A 24,050-nucleotide genomic window follows, 5' to 3' on the forward strand; every position below is an offset into this window, starting at 1 on the left:
CCCAAACTTAGTAGAAGGAAAGAAATCATAAAGATCTGAGCAGAAATAAATGAAAAAGAAATGTAGGAAACAATAGCAAAGATCAATAAAACTAAAAGCTGGTTCTTTGAGAAGATAAACAAAATTGGTAAACCACTAGCCAGACTCATCAAGAATGAAAGGGAGAAGACTTAAATTAATAGAATTAGAAATGAAAAAGGAGAAGTAACAACTGACACTGCAGAAATACAAAGGATCATGAGAGATTACTACAAGCAACAATATGCCAATAAAATGGACAACCTGGAAGAAATGGACAAATTCTTAGAAAAGCACAACCTTCCTAGACTGAACCAGGAAGAAACAGAAAATATGAACAGACCAATCACAAGCACTGAAATTGAGAATGTCATTAAAAATCTTCCAACAAACAAAAGCCCAGGACCAGATGGCTTCACAGGCGAATTCTATCAAACATTTAGAGAAGAGCTAACACCTATCCTTCTCAAACTCTTCCAAAAAATTGCAGAGGAAGGAACACTCCCAAACTCATTCTATGAGGCCACCATCACCCTGATACCAAAACCAGACAAAAATACTGCAAAAAAAAAATAAAATTACAGACCAATATCACTGATGAATATAGATGCAAAAATCCTCAACAAAATTCTACGAAACAGAATCCAAGAACGCTTTAAAAGGATCATACACCATGATCAAGTGGGATTTATCCCAGGGATGCAAGGATTCTTCAATATACGCAAATCAATCAATGTGATACACCATATTAACAAATTGAAGAAGAAAAACTACATGATCATCTCAATAGATGCAGAAAAAGCTTTTGACAAAATTCAACACCCATTTATGATAAAAACTCTCCAGAAAGTGGGCATAGAGGGAACCTACCTAAACATAATAAAGGCCATATACAACAAACCCACAGCAAACATCATTCTCAGTGGTGAAAAACTGAAAGCATTTCCTCTAAGATCAGGAACAAGACAAGGATGTCCACTCTCACCACTATTATTCAACATAGTTTTGGAAATCCTAGCCACAGCAATCAGAGAAGAAAAAGAAATAAAAGGAATACAAATTGGAAAAGTAAAGCAGTCACAGTTTGCAGATGACATGATACTATACATAGAGAATCCTAAAGATGCCACTAGAAAACTACTAGAGCTAATCAATGAATTTGGTAAAGTCGCAGGATACAAAATTAATGCACAGAAATCTCTTGAATTCCTATACACTAATGATGAAAAATCTGAAAGAGAAATTAAGGAAACACTCCCATTTACTACTGCAACAAAAAGAATAAAATATCTAGGAATAAACCTACCTAGGGAGACAAAAGACCTGTATGCAGAAAACTATAAGACACTGATGAAAGAAATTAAAGATGATACCAACAGATGGAGAGATATACCATGTTCTTGGATTGGAAGAATCAATATTGTGAAAATGACTATACTACCCAAAGCAATCTACAGATTCAATGCAATCCCTATCAAATTACCAATGGCATTTTTTACAGAACTGGAACAAAAAATCTTAAAATTTGTATGGAGACACAAAAGACCCCAAACACCCAAAGCAGTCTTGAAGGAAAAAACAGAGCTGGAGGCATCAGACTCCCTGACTTCAGAGTATACTACAAAGCTACAGTAATCAAGACAATACGGTACTGGCCCAAAAACAGAAATATAGATCAATGGAACAGGACAGAAAGCCCAGAGATAAACCCACGCACCTATGGTCAACTAATCTATGACAAAGGAGGCAAGGATATACAATGGAGAAAAGACAGTCTCTTCAATAAGTGGTGTTGGGAAAACTGGACAGCTACATGTAAAGGAATGAAATTAGAACACTCCCTATCACCATACACAAAAATAAACTCAAAATGGATTAAAGACCTAAATGTAAGACCGGACACCATAAAACTCTTAGAGGAAAACATAGGAAGAACACTCTTTGAAATAAATCACAGCAAGATCTTTTTTGATCCACCTCCTAGAGTAATGGAAATAAAAACAAAAATAAACAAATGGGACCTAATGAATCTTAAAAGCTTTTGCACAGCAAAGGAAAACATAAACAAGACGAAAAGACGACCTTCAGAATGGGAGAAAGTATTTGCAAATGAATCAATGGACAAAGGATTAATCTCCGAAATACATAAACAGCTCATGCAGCTCAATATTAAAAAAAGAAACAACCCAATCAAAAAATGAGCAGAAGACCTAAATAGACATTTCTCTAAAGAAGACATACAGATGGCCAAGAAGCACATGAAAAGCTGCTCAACATCACTAATTTTTAGAGAAATGCAAATCAAAACTGCAATGAGGTATCACCTCACACCAGTTAGAATGGGAATCATCAGAAAATCTACGAACAACAAATGCTGGAGAGGGTGTGGAGAAAAGGGAACCCTCTTGCACTGTTGGTGGGAATGTAAATTGATACAGCCACTATGGAGAACCGTATGGAGGTTCCTTAAAAAAGAAAAATAGAATTACCATATGATCCAGCAATCCCACTACTGGGCATATACCCAGAGAAAACCATAATTCAAAGACACATGCACCCCAATGTTCACTGAAGCACTATTTACAATAGCCAGGTCATGGAAGCAACCTAAATGCCCATCGACAGATGAATGGATAAAGAAGATGTGGTACATATATACAATGGAATATTACTCAGCCATAAAAAGGAACGAAATTGGGTCATTTGTAGAGACGTGGATGGATCTAGAGACTGTTATACAGAGTGAAGTAAGTCAGAAAGAGAAAAACAAATATCGTATATTAACATAGATATGTGGAACCTAGAAAAATGGTACAGATGAACCAGTTTGCAGGGCAGAAATAGAGACACAGATGTAGAGAACAAACGTATGGACACCAAGAGGGGAAAGTGACTCGTGGGGGTGGGGATGGTGGTGTGATGAATTGGGAGATTGGGATTGACATGTATACACTAATATGTATAAAATGGATAACTAATAAGAACCTGCTGTATAAAAAAAATAAATAAAATAAAATTCAAAAATTCAGGAAAAAAAAGCAGAAAGCAGTTATTTCTACAGCACAATCTGAAGTGTGTATATGTATATATAAAAATAAATAAAATGATGGAAAGAAATACACTAAAATGTTCACAATTATCTCACAGTAGCAGAATTATGGGTAGTATTTTAAAAATATTTTTTGAATCTTCCAAATTTCACAGTCATAGGCCATTCTTCCCTTACTTTCTGTGGCATCACTCTCTTGATCTGTTCCTATTTCTGATACCTCTTTCTTTGTTTCCCCTGAAATATTTGGTGTTTCTCAGGATTTTTCTTTTTGCCTGTATTTTTCTCATGCTATTCGTCTCCCTGAGATAGATCACTTGGTGGCTTCTTTGCAGCTCATTCCCAAATGTAGACCCATAGCCAAGACCTCTTTTCTTTAGTTTAGTCTCACATTTTCAACTGCCTGATGGACTCTGCCACCATTTAGATGACCCACAGGTACCTTAAAAACAATGTTTAAAACTGAACCCATCCTCTTTCTCCCAAACATGCTCCCCCCCACCCCAAACACCGATTACCTTGCTTAGTGATATGGAGATTCATTTAGTCACCCAAGCCAGAAATGTGGTAATCATCTTGCTTCCTCCTCCTTCCTCCACTCCTCACATACAACCAGTCACCAAACACTGCTGATTTTATCCGCCAAATCTTTCAAAACTGTCAACTCTCCATCTCTACTGCTACTGCCTAGTCTAAGCCACTGTCATTATTTGCCTGGATTCCTTCAGCTGCTTTTAATTGGTTTCTCTTCCTCCAGTCTTACCTCTTGAAATCTATCCTTTATATTACAGACAGAACACCCTCTCTAAAGCACAATCTGATCATGTCTCTTCTTCCTTCAAACCACCCTCTGTGTTGCAGGCACAGTGATTTTTCTAAAGTATAAATCTGGTCTTATCTTCTTAAATTTATTTAATGCTCAAGATAGTGGTTACTTTTGTGTGTTGGGGGGATAGGTGCTTGAAGGGAGTGTCTGGAAACTGGGTAATGTTCTATTTTTTGACTTGAATAGTAGTTACAAGGGAGTGTTAACTTTGTGAAAATGTATGGAGCCATAAGACTGCTCTCAAATATCATCTCTCCTTGGAAGGCTTTCGTAACACTTGCAGGTTTCTGTACTCTCATAGCAAAGACAATTGTACGTATTTTTTTTTTAACATCTATAATTGCTTTACAATGGTGTGTCAGTTTCTGCTTTATAACAAAGTGAATCAGTTATACATATACATATGTCCCCATATCTCCTCCCTCTTGCATCTCCCTCCCTCCCACCCTCCCTATCCCACTCCTCTAGGTGGTCACAAAGTACCGAGCTGATCTCCCTGTGCTATGCGGCTGCTTCCCACTAGCTATCTATTTTACGTTTGGTAGTGTATATACGTCCATGCCACTCTCTCACTTTGTCCCAGCTTACCCTTCCCCCTCCCCGTATCCTCAAGTCCATTCTCTAGTAGGTCTGTATGTATTGTTTTTGAATCCATATCATGTGCAAGTTCCATGCTAGGAAATTAATATACATATCTCAAATTCTTACAGCAATCCTCATGGTAGGTATTATGGTCCTCATTTTATAAGTGAGGAAATCAAGGCTTAGAAAGGTTAGTTATCTTGCTTAAGGTTAACACAGCTTTTATAACTGGCAGAGCGGAAACTTACTCCACATCTATCTCAAAGCCTATGACTCTTTCCACTATACCATATTAACTAGTATCCCATGTTTTCTGCAACCACAGCACTTTCCACAGGATTTAAAATTTTCTGCTTACTGTCTCTCTACCAGTAAACATTCAGTCAGTGCTAAATAAATATTTATTTGAATAAACGAATGAGTGAATGTGTGAATGATTGAGTGTAATCCCTCTAGGCCAGAGAGCTGGCAATAATTTTTCCTTCTGATTTTTGGAGATAGGAAGCAGAGCTTTCCTGATTTGGAAATGTAATGAACTCTAAATACGTTTCTGTATTATTAATATTACTAGCATTAAAAAACCAACAGTTGAAAAAACACATGTTTTAGTTTAGTTCTGCTTAAATCTGTTATTTTTAGCATTTTGCCTTGATCTGTGATCAGGTCCTCCTTGTGGCTGTAAGTTTTCAGGGGAAGTCTTAAAATTATGTCCATGGCAAACGGAAAAATTTGGCTACTTTTGCATTCTGGCTTTTCTGTCTTTGTAAGCAAATCAAAGAGACTTAGAATCCTCTAAACGTCTTCTACTTCAAGTCAGTCCTTCAAAATATTAGTTAGCAAAGAGGTAGAACAGAAAACCTACTTTTATAGGGCCTGGAACTCAAGTCTGCAGAGAATACTAAAGGCTTGGGTTTTCTTGCCTCTTCTCTCAGCAGAGCTGTAATTGGGAAGAAAAGGTGATTGCTGAGTTAACCCTATGCTTTGTTTTCAGTTTTTTTTTTTCCTTCAAAGAAAACAGATATAATCTGGAAGAGTAAACAGGGAATTGTTTTAGATTAAAAGGTACTGACTTTAGAACCAAGTATTTGGTATACAGTATTCTGTGATATCCTTTTCCCCTTTTTAACAAAAATACTAAAAGCTTCTATAAGAATAAATTTTCAGTGTTGGTGCATATGTCTTGAGAAAGAAAAACAGGTTCAGATCCTACAGGCTGGAGAGACTGCCTAGGCTTAGGGCAATTCAACTAACATTTTATTCATTTGAATTTATTCACTGAGTACCCAAAATGTGCCAGGCATATTCTAGACAGTGGGGATATGACAGTGAAACAAAACAGGTAAATCCATGCCCTCATATGAAGTTGATGGTTTGGCTGCCTTTATATTTACTGAGCATCTCCTGTGTGTCACAAGATGAATCAGAGTTGGTTTTTGTCCTCAAGGGGTTCAAAAAAGTAGAAAAAACAGACATGCAAATTCAGTTTAATAGGATGCATGTAATAATTGAAGATTATACAAGATCAGAAGAGAGAATGATCTCATGCCTAATGGAGATAAGCACAGAATACTATGGTAGCACAGAGCAAGGGTATCTATTCTAAGTGGGGGTGAAGGGAAAAAAAATTGAGAAAAAACTTCCTAAAGGAGTAATACCTAGGTAAGCTTTAATGGATATTTAAGAATTTGTCAGAGAAGGAAGAAAGAAGGCAAGCACACCAGTTAAGCATTATACTTATAGGGAAATTATTTTTAAATCCTCAGCAAACTAAACACATCTTTTCTTCTGGCTTTAGACTTTCTGGTTCCATATGATTCTTCTTCCTAGGAGTGCTTTAATTATAAATATTATGCCAGTTTAAAAGTCTTCTTTAAAAAGGTTATCTTTCCTACCATAATCTGGCCCATGGTCGCCTATGATAGCTTAGGCAAGGCTCAGCTGGGGGGCTTATATTTAAGTTAACTATAAGTCAATACAATGTGTTGCTAGGCCTTTGTCCCTTTTTCAGCAGCAAGTTATTTCCAGAAGTCCCAGAGATCAAAATGAATGTAACCAAGAAGTCCAGAGGAGACTACCCTAGTTTAATCTTGGTAGCACCTACATCTTCAGATGTCAGTACACAGCTACCACATAATAGCTCCAGTTAGAGGGTTATGTCAACCACAAATTCTTAGCTTAATTTTGTTCTGTTATTTAAGTAAAGGATACTTCATGCAATCTCTAGGACATCTAAGGACATGAAACCAAGTACAGCTAAGTCATATGGATGCTTGAACTGAACAGTAAGGAACCAAGGTTCCTGCCTATCTCCCATGGTCTCTCATTTCTGTTTCTTTTCTCTGCTTTCCTACACTGACTCACGGGTTTCTAGCCAGTCTATAACGTCATCTCGCGTGTGGCTTTAATTATCACCCTGATTCTGACCTTGTAACATGGCTGCCTATCCCCAATTCCTGACTTTTGTTTGTGGGGGCCATCTGTACTCCTCTGCATCCCTGTGTAGCTAAGACTAGGAAGCTGTGACTACTCTCTTATCCCCCCGGGTATGTGTGCACGTGTGTGTGTCTGTAACACAGAGACATCTGAGATATGTGGTAGATGTTGCTAGCAATCAACTCATCAACAGTGGCCGATTTTGTTGGGGTGCTGACGGTATGACACTGAGCAAATGACTTTAAGCCTCATTTCCCTCTTCTATAAATATGAAGATAATACCTAAATGAGAGAACTATTTTAAGGACTGAATGAAGTGTGAAAAGTACCCAGAATAGTATCTGGTGCATGGTTGGTGCTCTGAAGGCCAAACGCTAAGACTGTATGTCCTGCACAGATGGATTGGGTTCAAACACTACAAGAGGTTAATTATAACTCTGGGTTTTTCTGAACAGGAAGGAAGTATTCAGTTTAATTCTTCCTTTTAAGAAGATTAATTTCCTCTAGGTCTCTTAAACAGCTAGCAGGTCTAGCAAGTTAGGAAAAGGGAGAGAAAGACAATTTTTTCTGGGTTTCTGTGGTAAAGGAAACCAGGACTAATTCTGGTATGAACTGCCTGTCTCTCCGGGCTTCAGCTCAGAGACCCAGCATATTGCTTCAGTTCTCTACAGGACCGGTCTCCTTTTGGAGCAACTCCTGCTAAGCCAAACAAAAAGTTCCTAAGAGGTGAGCTTCCTTAGGCTTAGATCAGATAACACTGTAAAAGAGGAGAAACTTTTAGCTCACCACTCAGCATCAAGAGCACCACAGTAACAATACTCAGTCTAAGCTCTGCTCTGGCTCTGGACATAAAATCCAAGACATTTTTGAATTAAAATTTTCAAGACAGTCTTTGGAACATCCATCTGTCATACTGCATTCAGAAATAGATAAAAAGACCTTCTAAAGCATATATATGCATATCTTTTTATTTCTTTAAAGCAAAAAATAGAATCATATTACACTGAAAATACATGCTAATACTGCAACTTGCTTTTTTTAGTAAATATATCTTGGAAATCTTTCCGTATCACCACACAGAGTTATACTTCATTCTTTTTAACAGTTGCACAATAATATAATTAATTACCCTGTTTAAATTGTTATAACTTTTCCCTGTTATGAAGGATGTTGCAAAGAACATTTTGCAATGAATATTTCCATACTCTTAAGTAAATATTTCTGTGGGATAGATTCTTCGGGAAAGAACTGCTTAGTCAGAGTATATAATTTTAAGTTTTGATAGGTATCATCAACTACCCTACAGAAAGTTTATGTAAAACAGTATAAGAGAATTTCCCCACAGCTTTACTAGCTTCATCACAAAATTTAAAAATCTTTGCCATACAATAAAGACAGTATTCTAAAACTGTTTAACATGCATTTTTATTTATAAGAGTAGGCATCTTTTCATATGTGTACTAGCTTTTTCTATGAACCAACTACCTATAACTTTTACCCATTTTTCTATTGAGTCATTACTCTTTTCCTTATTGATTTTAAAGTGCTCTTTGTAATGTGAGGAAACTAGTGTTTGGGCTATCCTGGTATTGCAAATATCCCCTCCCCCCACTTTTGTTGTTTATTTTTACACTATGTTTATTCGGTTTTATTTTCCCTCACAATACAGAATTTAAAAACTTGTTATTAGTCAAACTTACCAACCCTCTTTTTTTTTTTAAAATGGCTTCTAAGGTTTATTTGATACTTAGAAAGCTTGAGTTAGTTCTAAGATCACATACTGATGAAGCTAAGTGCCTTAATGCACATGTAGACTAGCAGACATTCAGCAAAAGATATCAGCATCCAAGCCAAACAGTGGCATCCCTAAGGACACTCCTGCCTCATCCTTATTACCTCAGGCACTACTCCTGGGCCCATGCATTACTTCAACTGGTAAATGTTGGGACGTGGCAATGCCAGTCACCAAATAACGATGCAGTCAGATTTGCAATTTAGAAAGTCCTCTGGTAGTTTTGTGGAGGATGGATTAAAAGGGGAGAGCCTGGAGGCAGAAGACTACCAAGGAGAATGCTATATTAAGCCAGTTGAGAAATGATGGACTGTTAGCTAAAAATCAATATTGAAATACATTACCTTATTAATTTCTGCCCAGTTTTAGTGATGGATTTTGCCACTAAAGTTAATCTGAACCACTGATGTTGGTTCAGCTCAAAAACCATTCAATCCCTCCCTCCCTCCCATTGCTGCTGGAGCATCTTTCTAAAGCATAGCCGTCATGACACTCCTGCTGCCTGAGGTGCCCTTTTCCCATTTATTAAGACTGGGGATCTCTGGCTTTTTTTTTTTTTTTCTCTTGTTTCATAATGTAATTTTCTCAAGGTTACAGAGACTATGGCCTATAAGACTTTGTATTCATCTTGGTATCCTCAGCCCCCAACACAGCAGTTAGAATATATTTAGGTATATATTAAATGTCTGTTGCTTTGAATTTTAAAAAAATTGTGGTAAGTCCAATTCATTTTTTAAACTCTTAAAATCAATTTTTTTGTAAATTTAACTTACATATAATAAAATGTACCTACTTTAAACATACAGTTCAATGAGTTTTGTCAAATGTATACTACTGTAATCACTACTCCAAATCAAGATAGAGTACTTCCATCATCCCCCCCCAAATTCCCTTGTGCTTCTAGTATACTATTATACTACTCTACTATACTCTCATACTACTTAGCACATTTTATTGTAATAATTTAACCTGTCCCTCTCTCCCTAAACTGTGAGCAACTTGAAGGCAGAAACTCCATCTTTTTATCTTTAGCATCTAGCAACACAGTAGGTGATCAATGAAAAGTTCTTACTATGCACCAACTACTGCGCTAAGCTCTTTACAAGTATTTTTCACAACCACCATGTGTCAGGTACAGTGTGTCCCAGATGAGGAAAGTCGGGTACAGAAAGGTAGACACCTGTCCAGGGTCACACAGCTCACTTACTAAACTTCTCTCGTCAAAGACAGTATAGGTTTTCTTTTCTCCACAGCTTTCCCTATAGTTTTTCTACTTAGTCAACTGCAGAAATACTCGTCTCTTCTCTAACTACTGATGTACAAAATTACTTCTGCTGTCTAAACTGTCACCACATCTCCTTTCCTTCCATTCACCAAGCATATATTGAATGCCTTACCAATCCAGGTAGGTATCTGATGTCAAGGAATTTGGGTGGAAGACATTAACATGTAGACAACTAGAAAAATATACAGGGCAGAATGTTAATTTTCATAGGTGAAACAAAGGATTGCTAAATCAGTCCTTTCTTGAAGCTATGTCTCCTAGGTTTACTTTTTCCTTTCCATCCCTAAAGGAGTCCTCATAGTCAGATAACTATAAATGCCTCTTACTTACGTTGAAAGAGTCTCTTTCCCATTCAGAATAGTCTATGTTCCCCTGCCAGGTTGAATCGTTGCTCATTCCATATGGGACTATTCTGTATAAAGACCTGTAACTCCCTGCTCAGCTGTTAAGGCCTTGTACACACTGCTCCCACCAACCTGTTCGATCCTATCTCTCAAAGCTTTGACACATAACCTCCACTATTCCAGCCAGGAATAAAGAATCTCCCTCAAGTACCATTCTAATTTGTCCTGCTGTGCCTTTATACTTTTCTTAATTCTATATTGAAATTTACCAATTTTCAATATAATGCCTTTAATCCCAACAACTCTGAGAGGTAAAGGGTAGATGGGGCGAAGAAGAGATAAAGGTCTCTTTAACAGATCTTGAGATGGGGAGGTAGTGGAGCTGAGGCTCTGTATACTTCTTTATCACAGCAAGCTCTGGGAAAGTCCCATTTGGCAGAGCTTCTGGGCTGGAGCCACAGAATCACCGAATTTAGGCTTGCCCTGAAGGAACATACCACTGTACTACACTTGCCAGGTGTGGGAACTGCTAACTGGTGGTGGCCAAATGAGCTACAGCAGCCAGGATGAGGCTAGCTTTGTTGCAAAACTGTCTGCATATCCAGACACCAAAAGCTACAATCCCATTTGGTAGTGTTAAGGAAGTATTGTTAGATTTTTTAAAGTGTGATAGTAATACTGAGGTATTTGTTTATGTTTTAGGGATATATACTGAAATATTTATAGATAATTACAACTGAAATAATTACAGATGAAATTATATCATAATGACTTGCTTTAAAATAACCTGGTGTGACACTAGCAAGATTGGTGATAGCAAATATAAAAAAAGATTGGCCATAAATTGGTGACTATTGAAGCTGTGTGATGGATACACGGGAGTTCATTACATCACTTTCTCTACTTTTGTATCTGTGTGAAATTTTCCATAGGAAAAAAATTTTTTTAAAAATCATGATCTCTACCACTATTGTATCCCCCTCTCAGCATGTCAAGGGTAGGACCTATTTCACAGGATTTCATTTTCATTTGGGCATAAAAAATAAACCCTTTAGGGACTTCCCTGGTGGCGCAGTGGTTAAGAGTCTGCGCTCCCAATGCAGGGGGCCCGGGTTCCATCCCTGGTCAGGGAACTAGATCCCACATGCATGCCGCAACTAAGAGGTCACATGCCACAACTAAGGAGCCCGCCTGCCGCAACTAAGGAGTGGGTGAGCTGCAACTAAGGAGCCCGCGAGCTGAAACTAAGACCCAGAGCAACCAAATAAATACAAAATAAATAAATAAATAAATAAATAAATAAATAAATAATAAACCTTTAATGGCAAAGAGTTAACTTCATTTTTATAATATGGATAGCCTAGACTGGTATGTGGAAAATGTGTCCTGGATCACTCTAATCTTGGTAGCAAGTTTCCTTGCTATTTAAAAAGCAAAGTCTCTACAATCCACTGTGGAGCTAAGGCTGTAAGTTCCATGAGGGCAGGGCCCATGTCTGCTTATTCACCATGGATCCCACAGTTGATTTAGCACAATGCCTGCTTCGTAACAGGTGCTTAATAAATATATGCTGATTGACGGAAAAAACAGAATAATAAATCAGAGGGGAGCAGGGCAATACTGTCCTGGTGAGAAAAAATAGAGAAACAATAACCCCTGGGAAAGCTTTCCAGGAGTCCAGATGATTTGTTTCACCATTGGCTCTACATGGGCCTTTCTGTAGTGGTTGAGCAGGTGTTGTAGGCAGGTGAGGGTTAGGATGCTGCAAGAAATATTATACTGGGCATGGAGGAACAATTCCTCTTCCCCTTAATATTCCTGTATATATCCCCTTAATATTCCTGAGTTTAAGTGCATGCTTAGCACTTGAACTCTGGTTCTCAGACTCCCTTCCCCAGCTGGTCTGAGGGAACTTGCTGCTGTGGTACCAGCCTGATTGCTTTCCAGTCTACCAGTACTATTCAAGGCAGAAACTTATCCAGCAGCCATCAAGGAAGACTAGCTGCTCCTCTTCTTAACCATGCAGTTATTACATCTTTTCCTTCCTGTTCCTCTGAGGACTCTAGTTGCATTTCCTATCAAAAATCCTTGAGATCAACCACAAAAGGAAGTTCTCTCTCTGGAAATCCACGTCCTATGATCTGCCAGACACAGTCTCTGGGAAGTATTTAAGGCCCACAGTTCTGTTATCAAAGCAAAATCAGGGAAAGCACAAAATTTTGTTTCTCTGCATTCATGAAACTTTATTCGATGTGAAGGACTTTTCCAAAATTGGAGGAAAACTTGCTCTTCTTTCTTTCCTCCTCTTGGGTATAAGTGTCTGGCCCTTTGCTAAGAGGGCCCATCTATAGGATAATTGCCTAGGGAAAGGACATCTGCTTGGAGACAAATGACACCAGAGCTGAGGAGCTCACCCTTGCAGAAGGAAGGAAGAAGAGCCTGAAACTGCAGAAAGATGCTTCATAAGTTACTATTAGTTTTATACAAATAAATTACTGGTTTATCATAGCACAGGTCCCCAAAATACAAGCAGGAGACTCTGGTACAGACGAAATAACAGTATGCTGTAACATGAATTCATTTCTATAACAAACTGTGTTATTTATATAACTGGTTATTGTCAAGGTTTAAAACTGTTTATTAAGTCACAGGGTAGCTTAAGTGCTGTGGGTTTGACTCTATCCCCCTCCTTCTTACTTATTTTCCATTAGGAAGTCCACAACGTATTTTTTCAAGCAGTAGAGATGGGCGTCCACAAGGCCTGTGTGGAAACGTATTCTAGGGTGCCTGTGAAAAGAATAAGAGAGGAAAGGGTCACGTGAGTTCTACCCTATTATTAGGTAGTAGGCATTAGAAAGCTTATAAGGGTGAGAGCCATGCTGCCTACACCCAACTCTGGGAAGACCAAGAAGGTGGATATCGGCTCTGATCCTACCACAGAAAAGGTCTTCTCTTTATATAAGCCCTATCTCACACTTTATGAGGTCTTCAGGCTTCCAAAGACATTGAAAATTGGTGAGCCATCAAATCATTGACAAGTCATTCTTCTATTTTACTACAAATTCCTACCCACAATTCTTGTAACTGACATTTTCCTGCTTCTACTCCAATTGCCCCACTTCCTGCAGGCCATACTTTAGCCATGCTTTCCTCTAGTATTTGGCATGTATTACTCCATGTTCATAGACGATGAAGTAAAATTCTATGAATACTTTCTAAGTCCCTACTCTTAATTATTCATTAGGGCTCTCCTCAGGTATACTCCCTCTAGAAAACCTTCCCTGACAACCCAAATTTGTGTTCCCACAACACCTGGTGCCCATCTCTACTAGATAACTTACCATACAGTAAAGTAACAGCTTACTTACTTATGCTCTTTCCCACTAGACTAATAAAAGTTCCCTGAGGGCAGAGATTTATTTTTATAGTCTTAGCACTTAGCATTGTACCTCACACAGAATAAATATTTAATAGATAGTTGTTGAATAGACAAAGACATGAATAAATTAGGTCAAATTAAGGCATTTGCCTAGTTGCTATTTAGTCTGCCATCTTTGGTTTCAGCCTTAAGAAATGTCATGCTTATAATATAATGTTCAAGGTCATTTTATTTAATAAAATAAATAAAAGATAGCTGAAGGAGAGGAGGGGAGGAGTAGGGTGGAAAAATGGCAATTCCAATCATAGCTGCCTGGTTGTCATCCTTCTTCTACTACTCTGTGTTACTCTGCTTTGACTGGCTTATAGTCTTAAGGAAAATTATTCTCATGGGATCTAGATACCCTAGAAGTAATTTATCAAATAGATTAAGGTACACCACCCTGGGCTTCCACTCTTTTGTTAGAAGGGGGAACAAAATGCTTCCAAAAGAGCAAGAGAAGAGTCAGATTTCAGATCTCACACCCATAACCTACACAATCCCACTAAGCCAATTAATGTATACAATGAGGATGAAGAAGAAAGTAGAAGATATATCCCAATTCTAACTTCCTGAGAGTCTTGAGTCCTAAGAAATTCTTCAGGAAATAGAATTTTGCAAATGTGAATGTGGCTACTTGCCTTGTGGTGCCCGGGTTTCATCTGAAGTTCACACCCTGATAATTCTATCCCTTGATCTAACCAATCTGGAAAGTTGAACTCTCCTGTTCAGTTCCTTGGTTTACAAATTCCTTGAATCATTCAACATACTCTACTTAAATTATTTCGTCCTTGCAACTACCTCATGAAGTAGATATATTACTCTCATATTTATAGCTGAAGTCAACTTTTATCATATACCCGGGAAAGGAATAACTTAAAAGTTTGAGTAATCATCTTCTAAACTGTTACCAGTCCCTAGCTCATATGGCACTAACATTCATACAGCATTTCACAGTTTATAAACTTTTTTTAAGCTTTTTACTCTCATCACATAAAGTAGGTAAAACCAGAAAGTTCTTGCATTAAAAAAATTTCCAAAAATTTAGCTGGTATAATCCAGGCTAGAGATTTAGCTACAAATCTGGAATACAATGAAGGAACAGAGATGGGCAATTCAGAGATTTTTTTTCTTTTGCATTAAATTTGTATTGAACGTGAATCTTGGGACCGGGAGATCAATGCCATTTAAGTTGCCAAAAAGGTTGGTTCCTTATTTTATTTTTTCCCATTTAATTTTTTTTTTTTTATAAATTTTATTTATTTTATTTTTGGCTGTGTTGGGTCTTTGTTGCTACGCGCGGGCTCTTCTCTGGTTGCAGTGAGCAGGGGCTACTCTTCGTTGCAGTGCGTGAGCTTCTCATTGTGTTGCCTTCTCTTGTTGTGGAGCATGGGCTCTAGGCGTGCGGGCTTCAGTAGTTGTGGCATGTGGGCTCAGTAGTTGTGGCTCGTGGGCTCTAGAGCACAGGTTCAGTAGTTGTGGCGCACGGGCTTAGTTGCTCCGAGGCATGTGGGATCTTCCTGGAACAGGGCTTGAACTCGTGTCCCCTGCATTGGCAGGCAGATTCTTAACCACTGTACCACCAGTGAAGCCCCCATTTAATTGTTTTTAAATGGTATTAGAAATAAGAATTGATATTTTAAAAGAAAACAAAATAATACCAAAAAACCTCAAAGAGGCACCGGCAAGATCTGGGTAACTGGTTAATTGCTCTGGGCCAGGAAGATGTTTTGGATTTGTATAAAATAAAGTAAGAAATCAGTAAATGGAAATGATAAGACATTTAGAAATAGTTATAATTTTATGTTTAAAAAAATAATTTAAAACAAGTTGCCAACCATAGAAAAAGCTTATTACAATAAAAATAATATATATATATATATATATATATATATATATATATATATGAAAAATTTGTGGGAATCCTTTCAGTGATGAAAACTCAGAGGAATGGTATAAAATTTTTAATCTTCAAAGTCTATAGGATCTTTGAAAAGCTCCCTAAGAAGCTTTTTCTTCTCTTCATCTAACATAAAGAGAATTTTAAAAATACTTTTAAAAAGGTCTATTATAAAAAAAGAAAAGGAGAGTGGAGAAGAAAAGATCTTAGAAAAGCAGAACAAATAATGAACAAAAAGTTAAAAGTCTAGAAAACCTAGGACAATATAAGCCATTAGGATTATTTTTATAGACCTATTTTTAAAATAGTAAGTTGTATATTTTAGAATTTTAATTTGTAATGTTTAAAATTTAAGGGAAATCAAGCATCTTTTTATGATCTTAAGAACAGGAATACCAATTTTTAAAGCAAGGAACAAAACCAATAGATATTAATTATGACAATTATTAATAATATTATTTTAGAATAAATGAGGAATGTATACATGAAATAAATATTGGGAACGATGCAAGGATAAGCATTTACTGTTTAACTGCAAAGATCAATGGCTTTTGAAGTATCTTCATAAAAGTCCTTAGCTGGTCTGTATAATTTACTATTTTAACCATTTTCAAGTGTATAGTTCTGTGGCATTAACTACATTCACATTGTAGTGCAACTGTCACCAACATCCACCTCCAGCACTTTCTCATCTTCCCCAGTTGAAATTCTGTATCCATTAAACACTAACTCCCCATTCCCTTCTTCCTCCTAGCCCCTTGCAACCACCATTCTACTTTACGTCTTTATGATTCTGACTACTCTAGGAATCTCATATAAGAAGAAGCATACAATATTTGTTTGTTCTTCTTGTGACTGGCTTATTTCACTTAGCATAACGTCTTTACAATTTATCTATATTGGAGCATGTGTCAAAATTTCCTTCCTTTTGAACTCTGGATAATATTTCATTGTATGTATGTACCACATTTTCTTTATCGATTCATCTGTCTATGGATACTTGAGTTGCTTCCACTTTTTGGTTATTGTGAATAATGCTGCTATGAACATGAGTGTACAAATATCAATTTAAGTCTCTGCTTTCACACACACATTTCTTAAATTTTTATCATGGAAAATTTCAAACATACACAAAATAAGAGAAAAACATAATAAATTCCCATGTGCGCATCAAGTAGTTTCAACAATTATCAACATTTTCTAATCTTTAAAAATTTTTTGCTGTGGTATTTATTATGGGTTAAATTGTGTCCCCCCAAAAGATGTTGAAGTCCTAACCCATAGTACCTGTGAATATGACCTTATTTGGAAATATGACGTCTGTAGATGATCAAGTTAAGGTTAGGTCATTAGAGGGCCCCTAATGCAGTATGACTAGTACCCTTATAAAGGGGAAATCTGAACACAGAGACAGACATGCTTAGAGGGAAGACAATATAAAGAAACGAGGAGAATGCTATCTATAAGCCAAGGATGCCTGAGGTTACCAGAAGCTAGGAGAGATGGGTGGAACAGATTCTCCCTCATAGACCTCAGAAGGAACCAACCCTGCCAATACATTGATTTCAGATTTCTAGCCTCAAGAACTGTTAAGACAATAAACTTCCGTTGTTCTAGGCCACCCAGTTTATGGAGCTTTGTTATAGCAAACTAATATAGTATTTTAAAGCATATTCCAGACATAATGTCATTTTACTGTGAATATTCCAGTATGTGTAGTATGCATTGCCAACTGATAAGGACTTTGAAATATAATCACTACGTCATTATTACACCTAATGAAATTATCAACGACTTCATAATGTCATCTAATATCCAATCCAAATTCAAATTTGTCTTTTCACAGTTAGTCTGTCTGAATCAGGATTCAGTCAAAGCCTCACAATGTATTTGGCAATTTCATTTTAAAAAAGTTCCCCTTCCTGGGACTTCCCTGGTGGCACAATGGTTAAGAATCCGCCTGCCAATGCAGAGGACATGGGTTTGAGCCCTGGTCCGAGAAGATCCCACATGCCACGGAGCAACTAAGTCCGTGAGCCACAACTACTGACCCTGTGCTCTAGAGCCTGCTTGCCTAGAGCCTGTGCTCCGCAACAAGAGAAGCCACCACAATGAGAAGCCCGTGCACCACAACAAAGAGTAGCCCCTGCTCACCGCAACTAGAGAAAGCCCGCGTGTAGCAACTAAGACCCAACGTAGCCAAAAAAAAAAAAGTTCCCCTTCCTTATTCCCCTGACAAGCCATATGATTAGAGAGGGCGGATCACCTGTCTTGTAGAATACTCCATGTTCTAAATTTAGCTGGTTGCTTTGTTGGAGTGTCTTTTTTTAACAGCTTTATTGATGTATAATTTATATACCATAAAATTCACCTTTTTTACAAAAATTTAATTAATTAATTTATTTATTTATGGCTGTGTTGGGTCTTCGTTTCCGTGCAAGGGCTTTCTCCAGTTGCGGCAAGTGGGGGCCACTCTTCATCGCGGTGCGCGGGCCTCTCGCCACCGCGGCCTCTCTTGTTAGGGAGCACAGGCTCCAGACACGCAGGCTCAGCAATTGTGGCTCAAGGGCCTAGTCGCTCCGCGGCATGTGGGATCCTCCCAGACCAGGGCTTGAACCCGTGTCCCCTGCATTGGCAGGCAGATTCTCAACCACTCCACCACCAGGGAAGCCCAATTCACCTGTTTTAGGTGTACAACGGAACGAGTTTTAGAAAATTTACAGAGCTGTACAACTATCACCACAATCCAGTTATAGAACATTTCTATCACCTAAATAAAATCTCACATGACTGTTTGCAACCAATAAATCCCCTCTCACCCTCAGTTTCAGACAATCACTAATCTGCCTCCTATCTCTATACATTTGCCTTTTCTGTTTTTTAAAAACTTACTATAGGGACTTCCCTGGTGATCCAGTGGGTAAGACTCCACACTCCCAGTGCAGGGGGTCCAGGTTCGATCCCTGGTTGGGGAACTAGATCTGCATATGTGCCGCAACTAAGAGTCTGCATGCCACAACTAAAAGATCCCACATGCCTCAATGAAGATCTGTGTGCTGCAACTAAGACCCAGCGCAGCCAAAATAAATAAATAAATATTAAAAAAAATTATTACAGCCATTCTAGTGGATGTGAAATAGCATCTCATTGTTTAAATCTACATTTCTTTAGTGACTAACAATATTGAGAATCTTTTTATATTCTTATTAGCCATTTGTATATTTTCTTTGGTGAAGTGTCCATTAAAATCTTTTGCCTATTTTGAAATTGGGTTGTTTATCATCTCCTTGAATTCTAAAAGTCCTTATGTTTTTATTTTCTTAATGGTATCTTTTGAGGTTTGAACGGTGACTTTAATTTTGAGGATATAAAATTTATCAATCCTTCTTTTATGAATTATGTTATTGGTGTTTTAACTAAGAATTCTTTCCCTAACCCAATTTCACAAAGATTTTTTTCTAAAACTTTTACAGTTTTAGCTCTTACATTAGGTCTGTAATCCATTTTCATTTTTGTGTATGGAGAGAGGTTAGGGTCTAAATTAATTTTTTTGCATGTGAATATCAAATTGTCCCAGCACCATTTGTGTAAAATACTATCCTTTGCTCATTAAGTTTTGACTTCTCTGGTGAAATTCAATTGACCATAAATGTAAGGGTATATTTTTGCACTCTCAATTCTGTCCCACTGCTCTATATGTCTATCCTTATGCCGGTACCATACTGTCTTGATTACTATAGCTTTATAGCAAGTTATGAATTGGAGAAGTATGAGTTCTTCAACTTTTTTGTTCTTTTTCAAAAGTGTTTTAGTTATTCTGGGTCCTCCGAATTTGCACATAACATTTAGGATCAACTTGTCAATTTCTACAAAAAACTTTACTGGGATTCTGATGGGTTTGTGTTGAATCTAAAGATCAGTTGGGGAGAAATGCCATCTTAACAATACTGAGTTGGGATTAACATAGATACACTGCTATACATAAAATAGATAACCAATAAGGACCTACTGTACAGCACAGGGAACTATACTACATATATATAACTGAATTACTGTGCTGTACACCTGAAACTAAAATTAACTATACGTCAATAAAAAAATAAAAAATAAAAATATTAACCTTAAAAGAAAAAAACCCCAATATTGAGTCTTCCAATCCAGAAACACTGGAATGTGTTTTCATATACTTAAACTTTATTTCTCTTGCCTTTTGCCTCATTGCAGCCGAGAAAGCAAGATGGTTCACCAGCAGCTCTACTGGAGCCATCCAAAGAAATTCGGCCAGGGTTCTCGCTCTTGCCGCATCTGCTCAAATCGGCACAGTACGATCCAGAAATATGGCCTCAATATGTGCCACCAGCGTTTCCTCTAGTACATGAAGGACATCAGCTTCATTAAGTTGGACTAAGTGAACTTCCTTGAATGGGTCATCCAGGACATCTACCTTATGCAGAAACAATGCTAGCTCTTTGTATGTAAAATAAAAAATTTAAACTTCAAAAAAAAAAAATAACCCACAAACTTTATTTCTCTCAGCATGGTTTTGTAATTTTCAGTATTATGTCTTGATCTTCTATTAAATTTATTCCTAAGTACTTTATTCATTTTGATGCTATTATAAATGGAGCTGTTTTCTTACAATTTCATTTTTATTGTCCATTGACAGTATATAGGAATATAGTTGACTTTTGTACATTGATCTTGTATCCTACAACCTTGCTGAACTCTTACTAATGCCAGTAGTTCTGTGGATTCCTTAAGATTTTCTACATATAGGATCATGCTGTCTACAGATAAAGGTAGTTGTACTTCTTCCTTTCCAATCTGAATGCCATTTATGTCTTTTTCTTGCCTGAATGAACTGGCTATAATGTTAAATAGAAAAAGCCAGAGAGGCCATTCTTGCTTTGTTCCCATCTTAGGGGAAAACATTCAGTCTTTCACTATCAAATATGACATTATTTAAGTTTTTGTATTCTGTAAGTTTTTTGTAGATACCCTTTATCAGGCTGAGGCAGTTCCCTTCAATTCCTAGTTTGTTGAAAATTTTTTTTTTCCTTCTAATTTATTTTATTTTTGGCTGCATTGGGTCTTCATTGCTACGCGCAGGCTTTCTCTAGTTGTGGCGAGCGGGGGCTACTCTTTGTTGCGGTGCGTGGGCTTCTCATTGCAGTGGCTTCTCTTGTTGCAGAGCACAGGCTCTAGGCGCGTGGGGTTCAGTAGTTGTGGTATGTGGGCTCAGTAGTTGTGGCTCATGGGCTTAGTTGCTCCATGGCATGTGGGATCTTCCCAGACCAGGGCTCGAACCCATGTCCCCTGCGCTGGCAGGCGGATTCTTAACCGCTGTGCCAACAGGGAAGTCTTGTTGAAAGGTTTTATCATGAATGGGTGGTGCATTTTTTTTAAAATAAATTTATTTATTTATTTATTTTTGGCTGCATTGGGCCTTTGTTGCTGTGCGCGGGCTTTCTCTAGTTGCAGTGAGCGGGGTCTACTCTTCATTGCAGTGTGCAGGCTTCTCATTGCGGTGGCTTCTCTTGTCGCGGAGCACGGGCTCTAAGCGCACGGGCTTCAGTAGCTGTGGCTCAAAGGCTCTAGAGCACAGGCTCAGTAGTTGTGGCGCACGGGCTTAGTTGCTCTGCGGCATGTGGGATCTTCCCGGACCAGGGCTCGAACCTGTGTCCCCTGCATTGGCAGGCGGATTCTTAACCACTGCGCCACCAGGGAAGCCCGGGTGGTGCATTTTTAAAAATGTTTTTTTCTGTGTCTATTGAGATAATCATGTAGTTTTTAATCTTTTATTCTATTAACATAGTATATTAATTGTTTTTCAGATATTAAACCAATCTTGCACCCTTAGGATAAATCTCACTTAGGCATGGTTGCTGGATTCATTTTGCTAATATTTTGTTGAAAATTTTTTCACCTATATTCATAAAAGATATTGGTCTTGTGTTTTCTTTATCTAGCTTTGGTATCAAAGAGTTATACTGGTCTCATAGAATAAGTTGGGAAGTATTCCTTCTTCTTTCATTTTCTGGAAGACTTTGTGAAGGATTGGTATTATTTCTTTTTTAAATATCTGATAGAATTCACTAAAGAAGCCATCCTTACATTTTGAAGCCTCAAAGACGTTTCTTTGTTGAAAGATTTTAAATTACTAAGTTGATTTCATTAATTGCTCTAGGTCTACTCAGGTTTTCTACTTCTTCTTGAGTCAGTCAAGATGTATAGCACATGATCCTTGTGGCTCAGACTATAGCACACTGATTAACCCAGGACTCTCCTATGCTCTCAACTCACATCTGTTCTCAGTATATTGCTATGTGTGAGCTTTTTTTTTTTTTGGCTGCGCCATGCAGCTTACAGGATCTCAGTTCCCCAACAAGGGATCGAACCCAGGTCCCTGCAGTGAAAGTGGTGAGTCCTAACCACTGGACCATCAGGGAATTCCCTATGTGTGAACTTTAACCCAATACTCTAATTGATTCCAGTTACTTAAGGGAAGGAAGGACTGGAACCAGCATCTGCTGAATAGTTATTATGCGCCAGGCATTTTGCAATGTGCTTTCACATCTTCACAACATCTCCGTCTTCCTTTTACAGATTAGGAAAACATAGACTCAGAGAGGTTAAGTAAGTTTCCTAGGTCACAGAGGTAGACAGTAGTAGAACTGGGATTGAAATGTAGGTATTTGGACTCTAAGGCTTTTCTGTTACCTCATAAGGTCTCTCAAGCAACTGCTTTCTTTTCTCCGTATATAATCCTAGGAGTTCTATATAGATGAAGCCCTGCTCCAGTCTCACATATAAATCCAAGGCAAGAAAGGTAGAATGCCTGGCTGTAATTTAAAAAAAATCCCTGCTTTTGTACTTGTTCCCTTGCTGAATACCCTATTTAGGAGTTCATCAACCACTAGAACCATTCAAGAAGGAATTTGCTAAGGAATGGGGTTCTAAGTGTTGACCTAAGACAAGCCTAGAGGAACTCTTTATCATTCTGCTTCCAAGTTTCTAAGCAGATGTTAAGAAATGCTATCAAAGAAGCAGCTGCCTGTTTTGGGCAAATTACTTTTAAATGTCAAGGAGTTCAAAGACCAAGCTGTACCCGTGTTTCGTTTCAATATTTGCTTACCCCAATTTTCTCCTCATATTAACAACTCGAAGTACTGTGTGTGAGGGACAAAGGTTTAAGATCTCCAGAGAAGCTGGAAGAAAGACTGCCACATGGACACTAGTCTTCAGGATTATGCAGGACTGAAGACTCAAGATTTTTCTGAGAGCTTTGCTTTAACTCAAAGAAAACTGAACACAGAGCTATGTGTACCACCCACATTGTACAAAACAAAACAATGTAAAATTACAGAGCTAGGGAACAAAAAAGCAGTTCAGAAAGGCAGCCCAGAAAGAAAGAAATATATCCATGAAAGAGAAGATAAACACTGAAAAATCCCCACCCAAACCCCCAAAACCAAGTAATTACTATGGTTAAAATCATACCAGTTGGGCTTCCCTGGTGGCGCAGTGGTTGAGAATCTGCCTGCCAATGCAGGGGACACGGCTTCGAGCCCTGCTCTGGGAAGATCCCACATGCCGCGGAGCAACTAGGCCCGTGAGCCACAACTACTGAGCCTGCGCGTCTGGAGCCTGTGCTCCGCAACAAGAGAGGCCGCGATAGTGAGAGGCCCGTGCACCGCGATGAAGAGTGGCCCCCGCTTGCCACAACTAGAGAAAGCCCTCGCACAGAAACGAAGACCCAACACAGCCAAAAAAATAAATAATAAATAAATTTAAAAAAAAATCATACCAGTTTTCTCCCTAGCAGAATAAACTTAAGAATTTAAATGCCCATATCTCTTAATAACTCTAAAAAGAGGTCTGAGTTCCTTTAGTTAATAATAAGATCTATAACCCCCACGCCAAACCCCAAAGATCTTAAGGGATTCAGATGCTCATTTCCTTCAAATCTATAGAATAGAGACAAAACCCCCTCCCCAGAATCATCATGTGCGCAGGAGAAACTGAGTTGTTTTTATCCTGTTCATTGCATAAGTTATAGCAAAGGCCAACTGGGAGTTCTATTCCCTGACATGCTCATAGTACAACGCTCATTACCTAGAAGAATGAGTAGAAAAAGGCAGATAGGTAAAGAAACAGATTATGGTAACTGCATGTTTAAAAAGTGAAATTCATCTAGACACTCCATGTGGACACACTATTAGACTTCCAGCACTGCTATGAATGGGACTGCAAGGATTTCTAGCCTAGTGGGAAAACTGGCATATATGCTGAGACAGTCCACAACAACCTAGTGAAGAAAGAAAGCCTCCACTAACCTAAACTGAGTATGTCCTAATAGTTTATATGGCTATACAGAATGACTTTTTCCAAACCAAACCGAGT

General features: G+C 38.0%; 1 protein-coding gene and 1 pseudogene across 2 annotated transcripts in view; one reads left to right on the top strand and one right to left on the bottom strand.

The window, feature by feature from the left end:
• The window catches only part of EIF2B3 (eukaryotic translation initiation factor 2B subunit gamma), a 153,685-nt gene that overhangs the window by 34,493 nt on the left and 95,142 nt on the right, over positions 1-24,050 (bottom strand). For both annotated transcript variants that reach the window (XM_068539757.1, XM_068539759.1), the window contains one exon: positions 13,027-13,116. In XM_068539757.1, the coding sequence (XP_068395858.1) occupies positions 13,027-13,116 (90 nt within the window). The remainder of the gene's footprint in view (positions 1-13,026; positions 13,117-24,050) is intronic.
• LOC137761033 (small ribosomal subunit protein uS14-like) lies at positions 19,876-20,055 on the top strand (annotated as a pseudogene).

The sequence above is a fragment of the Eschrichtius robustus genome, chromosome 3, assembly GCF_028021215.1.
Source record: "Eschrichtius robustus isolate mEscRob2 chromosome 3, mEscRob2.pri, whole genome shotgun sequence".
NCBI lineage: Eukaryota > Metazoa > Chordata > Mammalia > Artiodactyla > Eschrichtiidae > Eschrichtius > Eschrichtius robustus.